Genomic DNA, 15178 nt, shown 5'->3' with positions numbered 1-15178 from the left:
GTAATGTCAACAATACCTTTGAATTATACCATAATGGATGGTTGCAAAAACCATCGAAAGGGAAGGAAGCCAGTGTTGATGGAGTAGTTAATATATGCCAAGAACTTTATATTCATTATTGGTCATTTCTATATTTCTGAAAATTAGTATTGTTATCTCCATTTTACTGTTGAAGATTCTGACACTCAACATCTGACTGATTTCAAATCCCATGTTCTCTTTATTGCACCCATGCTACCCCATCCTTCTCAGTGGAGACTTATTGTTGAGGTTTAACTACCTCAATCCCTTGTTTTCCTTTTTCCCCACAAAAATGAAGCACAGGTTGAGAATACTCTCATTTGGATAGAATTATGCTGCTTTGAACCAAATAAACTAACTGATAATAATTTAAGGGGGCATAGTGTTCCTGTTTTTTTTAATTCCTGGTATTGAGGTCTTGATATTGTTGTTCAGGTAATCAGTCAGTGGTACCTGATACATTATTTATAATAATATAAAGAAGAAAATTACAGCCAAGAAATCCATTCTGTTGATTATCCATATGTGTTCTAAAAGAGATGGCCTAAATCTCTGCCCATTTATACTGTACAGTATTTTCAAACAGACTCCAAAACTGCCAAGATAATTACAGTGTGAAATATCTTGTGCCAAATAGTTATGGCATCTTCTTGCCAATAATTGAGACAAAAAAAAATTCCCATAGAATAAAAAATAACAGCCAAAATAGCAAGCTTCTCCTTGTGGAAGCCAATGGTTTTCTTTAGAGAGGAAACAACAGATGAAATATGAGTAATTATACTATGTAGTCTCTTTGGCCAAGAGTATAATTGTTTACCTAAGCTTTTTTCTTATAGATTAGAATCTTGTGTTGCAGTCTAGTAGATTGATTTAACTGCCTCTGTGACTTCTTTTTATTTTTAAGATTAGGCAGTCCATGACAAAGAGGTTAATTGCAACCCAATAGAGCTAAACTAATGTTTTATTAAGAAGGAGTTGGCATCCTGAGCTTTTAGGAGAACAAATGTTCTCATAATGCCATGAACAACTTACAGAGCAAGTATTAGGCTCTTCATATTCAGCAGTCTGTTCGCATTACCCTATATCGACCACATCTAAGTAACATCAGCAAACTTTGCTGAATAATCAGTCACACCAGTTAGGTCTCTAAAGGTGAGATCAGTAAATGTATCACTGGGAAAAGTTGGAACTGCTGATACGTCTTTTTTCTCTGACCTAGACAGTATGGCAGCTCAACTTTTTCAACGTTTGTACAGTACAAGTTGGTGAGAGATCAAATGAACTAATATAGCTAATAATAGGTAATTCCAGACATGTTCAAGAACACAAAGGGATTGGTATAAGATGTTGTTAGTGATAGCAAAAATTTAGAATCTACTTCAATGTGCATGATTGAAACATATGTGTGATCAGAAAGGAGCAAATCATCAATTCTGTGAGATGATAGAGGTGCAGGTAAGAACCAGGTGCCGTAGTGGTTTAGTCTGGAGGTGGATGGGAGAGAAGGGAAACTGAAGCCTGTCACATTTCTATGACCATTTTGCCCAAAGCAATCTATAGATTCAATGCCATTCTTATCAAAATACCAATGTCATTGTTTTATAGAATTAGAAAAAGAATTCTAAAATTCATATGGAACTAAAAAAGACCCCAAATAGCCAAAGTAATCTTAAGCAAAAAGAATAAAACTGAAGACATCACATTACCTGACTTCAAGTTATATTACAAAGCTATAGTAAACTCAACAGCACAGTACTGGTATAAAAATAGACACACTGATCAATGGAACAGAATAGAGAACCCAGAAATGAAGGCACATATTTATAGCCAACTGATCTTTGACAAAGCCCATAAAAACATACACTGGGGAAAGGAGATCTTTTTCAATAATTGGTGCTGGAATAATTGGATTGCCAAATGCAGAAGAATGAAACAGGACCCCCTATCTCTTGTCATATACAAAAACCAACTCAAGATGGATTAAAGACTTAAACATAAGACTTGAAGCTATAAAAATACTAGGAGAAAATCTAGGAAAGCCTCTTTTGGACATTGGTCTAGGCAAAGAATTCATGACAAAGACCTCAAAAGCCAAGACAGCAAAAATAAAAACAGACAAATGGAACTTAATTAAACTAAAAAGCTTCTGTGCAGCAAAAGAAAGAACCAACAGAGTGGATAGATGACCTGAAAAATAGAAGAAAGTATTTGCAAACTATTTATTCAACAGAGGACTAATATCTAGAATTTATAAGGCACCCAATTCAACAACAACAACAACAACAACAACAACAGCAGCAGCAACAACAACAACAACAAAATAACTCCATTAAAAAGTGGGGAAAGGACATGAATAGATGTTTTTCAAAAGAATACATACAAATGGCCAACAGTATATGAAAAAATGCTTGACATCACTAATCATCAGAGAAATGCAAATTAAAACTACAATGTGATATCCTCTCACAACAATCAGAATGGCCATTAAAAAGACAAAAAATAACACGTTGGTAAGGATGTGGAGAAAAGGGAACTCTTGTACACTGTTGGTGGAAATGTAGGTTAGTAGAACCTCCATGGAAAACAGTATGGAGATTTCTCAAACCACTAAAAGTAGAACTACCATTTGATCTGGCAATCCTGCTACTGGGTATGTACCAAAAGAAAATAAATCTTTACACCAAAAAGATACCTTCACTCGTATGTCTATCGCAGCACTATTCACAACTGCAAAGATAGAATCAATCTAATTGTCCATCAGTGGATGGCTGGATAAAGAACATGTGGCATATATACACAATGGGATGCCACTCAGCCATAAAAAAGAATGAAATCATGTCTTTTGCAGCAACATGAATGGAATTGGAATCCATTATCTTAAGTGAACCAACCCAGACACAGAAAGACAAATATCACATATTCTCACTCATTAAGCGGGTGTTAAAAATGTGTACACATGGATATAGAGAGTGAAATGATAGACATTGGAGACTTGGGAGGGTGAAGGCATGGGAGAGGGTGGATGATAAGAAATTCTTAATGAGTACAATATATGTTATTCAGGTCACAGTTAACCTAAAAGCCCTGATGATTATAAAATTGATTCATGTAAAGAAATTGCACTTGTACTTCATAACTTTATATAAATTAAAAAGAAGACTATCATGTTTCTGTTTTTATCAATAACGTTTTTGGCAGGGGTTTGTGCTGACAGTAAGGAGAGAAGGACAACATAGGCGTTGAGAGAAAAATCCTAACTCTTTGGAACTGGAACTGCAAGAAGGCCCTAATCAGAGACAAATTGAAAGATTACTGAGTAGCTCAGAAAGCTCATCTTTGAATGCTCCCATTGATTTTAATGTGGACCAAAACATTCCTTTGCTTTGCATTGATTCTCCATGTTCTAGGGCGTTTTGATAGCAAAACTCATAAATGATTACTCAATTTTACAACCGCCTTTGGCTTTGATTTCTCTAGGAAGAAGGAATCCTTTCCAAGTCTTTTCTTCTAAATTTCTCTCTTCTGGTATGTCTGAGTCAGTTCAACATTTACCACCACTTTTTTTTTTTTTTTCCTGCCAGCAGTTCCCCAGTTCTCTTTCTGAAAGCAGATTATAATCCTTAACACTTCCAGAATTTCTTCCCCAACCTTCCTTACCATGCCTTTCCTACCTTCTTCAACCAAAATACTTCTTTCTTTCTTTCTTTTTTTTTTTTTTTTTTTGAGACAGAGTCTCGCTCTGTCGCCCAGGCTGGAGTGCAGTGGCCGGATCTCAGCTCACTGCAAGCTCCGCCTCCCGGGTTCACGCCATTCTCCTGCCTCAGCCTCCGGAGTAGCTGGGACTACAGGCGCCCGCCACCACGCCTGGCTAATTTTTTGTATTTTTAGTAGACACAGGGTTTCACCGTGTTAGCCAGGATGGTCTCGATCTCCTGACCTCGTGATCCGCCAAAATACTTCTTTCATATAAGCTATGCTGATACCTAAGAACTGAATATATTTTCTTCTTTAAATTTTAAATATTTATGTATATTGCAGATGCTGTAGTCCTATTTAACTTATTTCCTCATTAATCATCATTAATTCATTCACTAAACAAAACCATTCAGTAAAACATTCCACAAAAACAGATCTAGTGCCCACTATGTGTTAGTCAACCATGGTAATATGGTCTGGCTCTGTGTTCCCAGCCAAATCTCATCTTGAATTGTAATTTGAATTGTAATCCCCACAGTTGGGGAGGGACCTCATGGGAGGTGATTAGATCACGGGGGCGGTCACCCCATGCTGTTCTCATTATAGTGAGTAAGTTCTCCTGAGAGCTGATGTTTTTATAAGGGGATTTTCCCCTCTTGGCTCGGCACTTCTTCTTGCCGCCATGTAAAGAAGGATGTGTTCGCTTTTGCTTCTACCATGATTGCATGTTTCCCAAGATCTTTCCAGCCATGTGGAACTGTGAGTCAATTAAACCTCTTTCCTTTATAAGTTACCCAGTCTCAGGCAGTTCTTTGTAGTGGAATGAGAATGGACTAATACCAAGGATAGAAAATACAAGATCTGGCACCTAAAAGTCACATGATGCAGTCAATTCCGTTTTCATCTATGTTCAAGGGTAGTCTTACTCAGAATACGCTGACTGAAAACATTTTTAGAATGATGGGTTAATATTACCTTTCTCTTTCATTTTCTTTCTGTTTTTTAAATCAATGATAGTCCTATTTTTACTCTTGGACGAAAATGCCTGTGTTTTATTTTTACTGTTTAAAAATGATTTTTTTCGTTCAAGAAACTAAAATAAGCTAAAGAAAAGAGACAAAATATTCCTTGATCACACTGACTTCGTGTGTAAAATAAGGTATACACATATGCAGACATTTGTACAAGCTTTTTTCTATTAGGAACTACTGCTTACTCATTAAGAAACACAGTTGTAGTATGTGCTCGTGATGGCTTCAAATGGAAAACCAGAGGATGATAATAAGCTTTCATTGTCATATTTCTCCTTCCTCACATTTATTTTCATGAATGATACTGTGAAATCGGAGAAAACCTGCAATTTGATGATTTGTATTCTTTTATGGATCATTTAATTTATTCCTAAATGTCTCCTTTTTTTTTGTCAAAATATATTTTTTGGATAAACCTTTTTTTCACACAGGGAATGAAAGTGGGCATTTCTTTTAATCTATCTGAGTTATTTCAAGAGCTGTAATTTTACCTGTTTTAGAAATCTGAGCCTTCAGTAAGTAAAAAATTGACTTGGAATTTTCTAGAAATAGTCAAGGCAATTATAACATTCTGTTGATGTAAGATGCACAAATTATCACCAGGTAAAATTATAATATACCTATGACTCATATAGTTACTGTCCTCTGAAGACACCCTCATCACTTTTACCAAACAAAGCAAAACCAAACCAAAAACCAGAGATAATGAAACAAAATGAGATTTATTTTATATCTGATTTTTAAAGTTACAAATACAATTGATTTATGTTATGGTGTATTTTATGCCAGGCCCTGTTTCAAGTGGTAAGAATGGAGGGAAAAACAAGAGTTTAGCAAGAGTGACTATTATATTAATCAACAGTTGCATCAGTGTTGTTAGTACCAGGTGAGGTACGCATCCCATGATGTGCCTGTATAGAGGAGAGCACGTCTCACTTGTGGGTGAATCAAAGAAGCATCGAGATAATGCTTTAACTGAGTCTGCAGTTACCAGGTTAAGTGTTAGCCAGACAGATTGGGGAGGGAAAAGACATTCCAGGCAGGCAGAATGATTGTAACATGTGAAAACATGGAAACACAAAACAGCATAGGGTGTACAAAGAATTCCTAGTAGACTTAATTTTCATTTTGAATTTATTCATTATTTGATTTGCTATTGATTTCAATAAGGCTGGGATGCAGAGCATGTGTGAGAAAGTGGCAAGAGAGAGGCAGAGCAAATCACTGGGATCAGAAAATAAATGACCTGTATACCAAGGATATACAGTGTTATCCTGGAGGCCTTCAGGTTTCTGTAAAGGGTAATAGGGTAAAAGGCATGTGTTTTAGAAAGAATTTTGCAAGCAATGAGGATGTGGTTTTGGAATGCTGCCTAACTCAGGTGAAAAATGGTATGTTATCTGACATAGTAGGGTGCAGAGAGGAGATTCAATTTGAGAGATATTTATTGATGTTATAATCTATAAGGCTGGGAAATAATTGTGTGTGAGAGTGTGTGTGTGTGTGTGTGTGTGTAGGTAATAGTGAAAAGAGGATGGCGAATTTCAAGTTTCTCATTTGGGCAATTAGAAATATCTTGGGGCCATTTGAGAAGATCAGGGATGCATGAATGAAGCAGAGTGGGTGATGAAGGGGTAAGATGGTATCAGTTTTGGACATGTTGAGTGTTGTCAGATGCCTGTAGAACACTGTAGTAAGAGAGGTCCAGTGGCTAATTAGACACATAAGTCTGGCACTCAAAAGAAAAAGTCTCAATTTGTCATAGAGATTGCATGTTGGTTTTTCATTAATGTTGAGTTTTTAGAGAGTTGGTGGCATATCTGATACTTTTTTTTGTTTCTGCAGCACATTGTACAGGGTAAGCCTTAGGGTTGCATATGATTCCCAAAACCTAACCTTTTTTTGGTTCTAATTACTAGGATGGGGCCCATTAATGTAGAAGAAACAAAGACTTTCCATCAACTGATGCCAGTTTATTTCTTTTCCAATCCAGTTATTGAATACATAGAGAGACCTGAATTGGTGGGGCAATACAAAGCTTAAATGAAATCAGAATCAGCCTGAAGAATAGTAGTAAAGAATGATGTCACCTGCATTTTATGGTTTGACAGATATTAGGCAGGTGTATTTCCAGAATTTCTTCCTTAATTTTTTTTTTGTCATATTGTCTGAAATTTCATCATTGCCATCATTCCTTTGGAACATCAGGAGTTTTTCAGTTTTAAGGAGTTGCCTAATAAATGACCTCATGAAGGGTAATTGTGTAGAAGTTATTGGATAGTGTTAATAACATTTTTTAATGAATTGGAGCTTTTGAGATATCTAGAGAAAGGATAATTGAGACAGGACAAGAGTATGGCTGGTTATGTTCTATTTGTTCACCTCTTATTGACATTTCCTTGAGATTAATGATTTCAATGCTGGCAATTTGAGGCCCCAGAAGAAAATTCTTTCCTATTAAATTGCATTTCTTTCCCCAAAAAGTCACTGCTCTTTCAGAAGACATTATTAACAATTCTAGATATTCCAAAAATAAATTTAGATATCACTGCAGTTGTTAATAACAGATAAATAACATTTTGCTATGTTACAAGGAAGATGGAAGTGTCTGAGATAAACCATCAAAAGTAAGATTTGTTGCAATTCAGTTTTATTCTCTTATATCTACACACAAATGCATGAAGGACTTTTTATTAGGGTAAGACAAGCTGCTATAACAAATAAATCCCCAACTTTCGGTGGCTTAATACAATAGAAGCACATTTCTTGCTCATATAACAGTCCAAGGCAAAGGATCCTGGCTGGCATATGGCATTTTCCCACACAGTTATTCAGCAGCTTTGCTATCCCCTTGGGCCTTGTCATTTACACCCTTCCAGCTGGTAGAAAGAAAGAGAAATTATGGAGAAGTCACAGTTGCTTCTTAAATCACGGCATGGAAGTGACACACATTACTTCTGTCTACATTCCATTGGTGAGAACCAGGGACATAGGCCATACTAAGATGCAAGAAATTCTGGGAAATATGTTCCTGGTTGGACAGCTATTTCCCAGTAAGAAAGCTATACAATGCAAGGAGGAGCACAGAATTTTGTGGACAGCTGGTTGCCTTGGCTACGGGGACTATATCACAGATATGGGCAAAACACAAAGGTCACACATAAAAATTGCTCATTATTTTATAGCCACATTTCAAATATATGAGCACATCTATACAGAAGGAAAGAAAATACTTTTGTTTGATACTTTGCATTCATTTTGGATGTTATGTGGTTGCTGAGATCTTTTTAATACTAGCAAGAATGTTGGATTTCTTATTCATTGTATATGAAAAACTGAGACTTTCTTTCCTTATTTTTAAGGTTGGACGAAATTTGCCCGATTGACACGAGCTTTGACAAATAGCCGAAGTGTTTTGCAGCAGCTCACACCAATGAATAAAACAGAGGTGGTCCACAAACATTCAAGATTAGCTGAAGTAAGTATGAGACAAACTTTGCTTCCCAAGATGGTGGTGTTGGTACATTTTTCTTCCCCAAAATGATTTAATATAGATATTTCTGGCTATGATCTTATAAATACTTAGCTGATAATTTATGTTTCCCTTGTAGAAATATAGAAATCTCAAATATTTCTATTCATTGTCTCCAACTTTTGAAATGGGAGTGTAGCTTATGACATCCCAGGTCATGTCTGTAGACTGTAAGTTTTCTTTGAGCATACCAGATAGGGAGTTCTTTCATTGCTTCATGAATATATGCAGCAAACACATATTCAGGGTATGCTCTGTGCTTGGCACTCTGCAAAGGATGTAAAGATAAATAAGAAATGGGCCCTGTCATCAAGGAGTTAAATACCCAACAGAAACTGATCATAAGATGTGAAAAAATGCAATGACAGGGTGCCGTGGGAGCCTGTGCAGGAGAATTTGCCCAAATGTGGGGCCCTAGGGAAGGCTGTGTGAGTGAGATGATACCTGGACTGAGTGAGTTTTGAAGGGAAAATGTGAGAGTTAGTCAGGTAAAGATGGGATGCAGTTTATTCCTACTAGGGAGGCCAGCATGTACAAAGGCTCAGAGATGAGGTAGTATGATGACGTTGAGTATGACTTTAGTGTAGTTGAATTCAAATGGGGAAGGAGAAGGAAGGGTAGCATATAGTGAAATGGTGGTGGCTGGTGTCTCATGTGCCAGGAAAATGACCTTTGTGTCTCAGAAAAACCTCTCAAATGGAGGTGGATCCTAATTGGTTTCTTTTGCAATTTCATGTTTTTATTGTGTTAATTCAAAAACTTTATTCTAAGAAGAGGCCCATAGTTTTTACCAGATTGCCATAGGGATCCAAGGCATGAAGTTATTAAAAACTCCTGCATGACCTAGTGGCTCTGTGGAGAATGGGGAGGTAGGGAAACCAGTGAGGAAGTCCTAGCAGTAAGTCAGTCAGCATGACCACGGTTGTCAGCAAGATAGTGACAGCAGAAGCAGGTGGATTGCAGAAACCTTAAGATTAGAGTAAACGGCCAGGCACGGTGGCTCAAGCCTGTAATCCCAGCACTTTGGGAGGCTGAGACGGGCGGATCACGAGGTCAGGAGATCGAGACCATCCTGGCTAATACAGTGAAACCCCGTCCCTACTAAAAAATACAAAAAAAAAAAAAAACTAGCCGGGCGAGGTGGCGGGCGCCTGTAGTCCCAGCTACTCAGGAGGCTGAGGCAGGAGAATGGCATAAACCCGGGAGGCGGAGCTTGCAGTGAGCTGAGATCTGGCCACTGCACTCCAGTCTGGGTGACAGAGCGAGACTCCGTCTCAAAAAAAAAAAAAAAAAAAAAAGATTAAACACATTTGTTGATACATTAGAATAGTGTGTGAAACAAGGGATTGAGTCCAGTGCAATTCTATGTTTTTGATTTAGATGACAGGGTAGATAGTACTGTTGGTTAATAAAATGACGAATGTAAGAGGAAGGAAAGAAGATTTGAGGACAATGACCATGAGCTCAGTTTTGGGCATACTAAGTTTGAACAGCCTGATAGGAAGTCCTAGTGGAGATGCCTGAACGGCAGTGAGATTTATGGGTTTGGCACTCTGGAAAGATATTTGAGTTTGAGTGGTAAGCTTCAGTATCATCCTTACAGTTATGGCTGTTCAAGTCATGTGACTAGACGATGTTACCCTGAGACTAAGGAGAAAAAAAATGAGGACAGAACTATGAGGCAGCTAATAGCTTTATTGTTCACATGTCTTCTATAACTATGATTTGTGTTACTGGTTTGAAAGATGCCAAAAGGTTCATTAAGCTACCAAAACTATGCTGAGCACTACGTTTGCACTCACAAAATATTCTCAGGTAACTTTTACCAGAAGAGAGACGGATAAAATAAAATCTATATGCTTATCAGTTTTCTCTGCTGCAGAAAAGTGAGTCAAAGCACTTCAGAGTAATTTTCTTAGCTCATTGTAAATATAGACTCTGGTTTGGAGGGGATTAGGAAGTAAAGTATGTTCCCTGAATTTAGAAGACTGTAGAGTTTTCCTTAGACCATGGCTAACAAAAAGACTTATTACAGTTTTCTGCTTTAAACAGCACTGTTAGCTTGGGGAAAGATGAATCCTTTGATGTGCAGACATGTTTCTGAAGACCAAAATAAGACATTAATATAACTAAATATTAACTAATAATAATAATCACAATATTTAAAAGATAATATGCAATTAGTACAAGATTTAAAACAGACAATGAGATACAACTTTCTTTTGCAAAAATGATTAGATTTTGGAGCTATTTACTCTTCTGCCTAAAGTTGCCTGTTTCTTTCTACAAATCAAGCTGAAATGTAGGAGGTTGTTTCTGTGATTGTTAATTTTTATAGTCATGATTCCTTCGGAGTCTTAACCACACCTTATTCAGGATTTTTCTTTTGTCTGTTACACAATAGAGTGAGAGCAAGTGGAAGGGGGACATAGAGAAGAAAATCTTCTCCCTTAGCACCCAGAATCACTCAGGATTGTTTTTCTCTATGTCCAGGGAAAAGAAAGAAACTTTCCCCTTGACATTTTCTCGTTTTTACTTTTGAGAAACATTCCTATTTCATCCCATCTGGTTTTTTTTTTTTATTTGTTCTGTGATTAGTGTTAGTTTCTTTGCCAGTCATCCCTTATTCATAAACCTGGTTCTGATATAAAACTGCTTTCTGTCAGATCTTAGGATCGGTTTCAGAGAGCACACAGAAATAACAAGATTGTCGATAGACATTTAGTCTGAATACCTGCCCTGCAGTGCATGCTCTTAATCTGCAAACATAGATATAAAAGAAATATCAAATAAGTACAACAATATTGTTTTTCCAATGGTACTCAAAACTCATATAATTTGCTCAACTCAAGCATTTGGTTTTGCTATGGAATTTTAGGCTCTTTCACTTTTTCAAAGACAGATAAATTTGATCTCAGTTCTACTTGATCCCCCAAATTTGGAGCTGATCCCCAGTTTCAAAGATTCCAGTCTCCATAAAGGTAGTTAATTAATTTTCCGCATGCATTGACGCCCTGCTGATTGCCTTTAGCTTGTTCACTTTTATGTTGGGTAGAGATAAATGTACCCTGCCACATCAGTCAGTGGGCCTGACTTTGTTGGAGTCAGTGCTCTCAGATCTTCAGAGAGGAAGAATGTGTCTGTATTGGTACAAAAATACATCAAAAAAATGTGATTTCATCCTCCCTCCACCAAAGGCTTGTTGCTTATAAAAGCACAAATGAAGTAACAATGAAAGTGAAGAGTCTGTTACTCACTGTTTTATAAAAGAGCCCAGGGACAGAGTGAAGATTAAGGTAATGCTTTGCATATGAAAAAGGATCAAGCTTCAATTATTTTTTGTGCACTATTTTTTGTTGTTGCCATTTTCCTCTTCCTCCTCCTCCTTGTCCTCCTCTACCCTTTCCTCCTCCTTTTTGTCCTCATCTTGCATTTTTTTTGGAGGGGTTTACATACACAAATCACTGTCTAGAGAATTGGGTCCTGAATATCTAAAGAAATGTAAGACAGATCTTAACTTGGGCTGTACATTGTAAACACCTGGGAAGGTTTTGAAACTATAGATTCTCTGAGAACCCAAACAAGACCAATTTAATCATTCTCCAGGGTGGAGTCTAGGTAGAAGTATACTGTATTCTTTTAAAACTTCCCCAGATGATTTTAATGTATAGCTAGGTTTAAGACTTTCTGAACTTAGGGTGATGCCATTGCATCTTTAGAGAAGACCTGCATTAATCCGGGGTACTGAGCAGGGCTGACATCTGTTAGCACAGTAGGCATGGTGTCCAGGGCCCCACAGCGCTTTTACGGGCCTATAAGATGTTTCAATTTCTATTAACGGCAGAAGAAAACAGAGTAACTTTTAGGTAAAAATGAAAATTGAATGTGTGATATTAATATATTTATCTTTATAGGAATGCTGTTATAATATATACACACATGCATATATATATACACATATATATGTATGTATATACTATTTTTTTTTTTTTTTTGAGACTGTCTTGCTCTGTCGCCCAGGCTGGAGTGCAGTGAGTGGTGCGATCTCAGCTCACTGCAACCTCTGCCTCCCAGGTTCGAATGATTCTCCTGCCTCAGCCTCCAGAGTAGCTGGGACTACAGGCACGTGCCACCAAGCCTGGCTAATTTTTGTATTTTTAGTAGTGACGAGGTTTCACCATGAAGGAGTCCAGGAAGGAACGAAGGCTTAGGGTCCATGAAGGTGGTAATGCATCCTGGCACTGAGTTTGTTCTTATTTCCCAAGTTTGATTTATTTGTGGTTAAACATAGACTGTGTATATATAGATGGTAAACTACTAACATTGAATATGAAGGCAATTTTCATGTGTAGCACAATGAAATTGGAACTGACAGGCCAGTGGTTGAAAGGCAAAAGAAACACCACGATTATGTACAATTGTATATATATAATGCTTCACCCCAACATGACTTACACTCCTGGTAGGATAATTTGCTGTTAAGTAATTTAAGACATCATAGGAAAAATATAACTGAGGTACTGATAATGGCAAATACATAAAATATCTTTACAAGTATTCTTACAAACTCCAAAATAAAAACAACAATTCTAACATACAATTAAAGAGACCACCAATGATGTTTTCCATATCAAAAAATAGTAACAATGGATATTATATTCTTAGTTTTCTGATACATAAGTTCTGTATGTGAGAGGAACTTTAGGATACTCTCCCAAGCTTCCAAAGATGCTAGCATATTTGTTTTGATTTTTGGCATATATTATAACTCAGAGTTACATGCTAACAAGTATTTTTATTTTTATCCATTCCTACATCTAAATATTTAATGCATTTATGATTTTATGATTTGGACTTTTTGACTCCTACCTCCTGGGTCCCATTAGTCCTAGAGACACTGAATAACTGAATACATAAGATGGGCAAAGCTGTTGAAAATATTTAAAAATTTCAATTTACCAAACTCTTTAACACATACGTTGTCTTTGGCTTCATTGATGGCAAAGGGCAGAAATTTTTGGTTTACCCCTTCAACTGTTTTTTTTTGTTTGTTTTTTTGTTTTTTGTTTTTGAGATGTAGTCTCGCTCTGTCGCCAGGCTGGAGGGCAGTGGCGCAATCTCAGCTCACTGCAACCTCTGCCTCCTGTGTTCAAGTGATTCTGGTGTCTCCACTTCCTGAGTAGCTGGGATTTATAGGAATGCACCACCACACCCATCTAATATTTGTATTTTTAGTAGAGATGGGGTTTCACCATGTTGGCCAGGATGGTCTCGATCTCCTGACCTCGTGATCTGCTTGCCTCAACTGTTTTTTAGAATTCCCAGGTTCCAGGTTCCAGAAGGCCATGCTATGTCTTATGTTGGTTACCTTTGCCCAGGGATACACAAACCTCTACTCTTGCTCTGTCATCTGCTGTTTATCTTTTTTTCCTACTGTAATTAGACCTAATTAGTATAATTCAAGGTTCATATAACCTTACACTGAAATTTTTCCATTTGTCAAATAGGTATACAGAAACAAACTTGAGTATTTAATATTTTTTTCCCTAAAGGAAATCTGCACTTGGGCAAGAAACACAATATTCTTTAAGTCCAGATCTAAGGGAGAAAGGGAAAAAGCAGGTGATACCCTTTACAATCCTTTACACTGCTGTGCCAGCCATCAAGGCCCTTGCTAAGTATCATTCAACAATAACATCACCAACAGTGGGATGCTGGGGTCCAGCGAGGCCATCAGAATCAGAGTTATGCTTTCCGAGGTGCTAAATGTGTATGAAGAATAGATAATGGTGTGTCACCCAAATAACTGCCAGACAGTCCATGAGAGCCATGTGATTCTAGGGGGGCTTACAGAGTGAGTGTGCTGGAGGCACTTGAAGAAGTGGACATCTAGCAGTGTTGTGGATCAGTGTTGGCTACTGCGTCAGAGCAGGCCAGATAGAACAGCAGAAAGATCAGCTTTGGTAGAGTGCTTGGACTTGGAGTGACTTCCTGTGAACAGATTTTAGGACAACTCAGGAAAAGAGGGAGGCAAGACTATGGAGCATGACTGGCTGTGGTTTGACTGCCAGTAGATTTGAACTCATCACTGACTGTGCAGAGATAACCTAGTCATGTATAAACACATTTTCTCTCTTTTAGGTTCTTCAGCTGGGATCAGATATCCTTCCTCAGTATAAACAAGAAGCGCCAAAGACGCCACCACACATTATTTTACATTATTGTGCTTTTAAAACTACTTGGGATTGGGTGATTTTAATTCTTACCTTCTACACCGCCATTATGGTTCCTTATAATGTTTCCTTCAAAACAAAACAGAACAACATAGCCTGGCTGGTACTGGATAGTGTGGTGGATGTTATTTTTCTGGTTGACATCGTTTTAAATTTTCACACAACTTTCGTGGGGCCTGGTGGAGAGGTCATTTCTGACCCTAAGCTCATAAGGATGAACTATCTGAAAACTTGGTTTGTGATCGATCTGCTGTCTTGTTTACCTTATGACATCATCAATGCCTTTGAAAATGTGGATGAGGTAAGTCTTTTGTTTTGGTTTTCTGAGTACTGTGGGTCATATGTTTTGAAAACATCAGGATAAATGGATTCCACAGATAATCCAAACCTCTTTTTAGCCACCATTTTCAACTTTCTTGAAACCCTTGCCAAAAGTTATTGCATTTGATTACCTTCAGTTAGTGTTCATCTATTTCTTTTCCTTGATATCTGGTTGAAAGTACTAATTACTGGGAATTGGAGGTTGTGGATGGAAGAAGTGGAGGAGAAGAAAAGTGGTGGCATTTGAAGTCAACTACGGTTCACAAACTACATAATTGATTGAAAGAAGATATTAGGTTGGTGCAAAAGTAATTGTGGTTTTCACAATTACTTTTAATGGTAAA

At 37.4% G+C, this 15178-nt stretch overlaps 1 protein-coding gene across 1 annotated transcript in view; it reads left to right on the top strand.

The window, feature by feature from the left end:
* The window catches only part of KCNH5 (potassium voltage-gated channel subfamily H member 5), a 336051-nt gene that overhangs the window by 50919 nt on the left and 269954 nt on the right, over nucleotides 1–15178 (top strand). The window contains exons 5-6 of the mRNA XM_007986913.3: nucleotides 8111–8226; nucleotides 14422–14814. Of these exons, the coding sequence (XP_007985104.1) occupies nucleotides 8111–8226; nucleotides 14422–14814 (509 nt within the window). The remainder of the gene's footprint in view (nucleotides 1–8110; nucleotides 8227–14421; nucleotides 14815–15178) is intronic.

This window comes from Chlorocebus sabaeus, chromosome 24 (genome assembly GCF_047675955.1).
Source record: "Chlorocebus sabaeus isolate Y175 chromosome 24, mChlSab1.0.hap1, whole genome shotgun sequence".
NCBI classification, from domain to species: Eukaryota; Metazoa; Chordata; class Mammalia; order Primates; family Cercopithecidae; genus Chlorocebus; species Chlorocebus sabaeus.
This window is presented reverse-complemented; position numbering and strand designations above follow the sequence as displayed.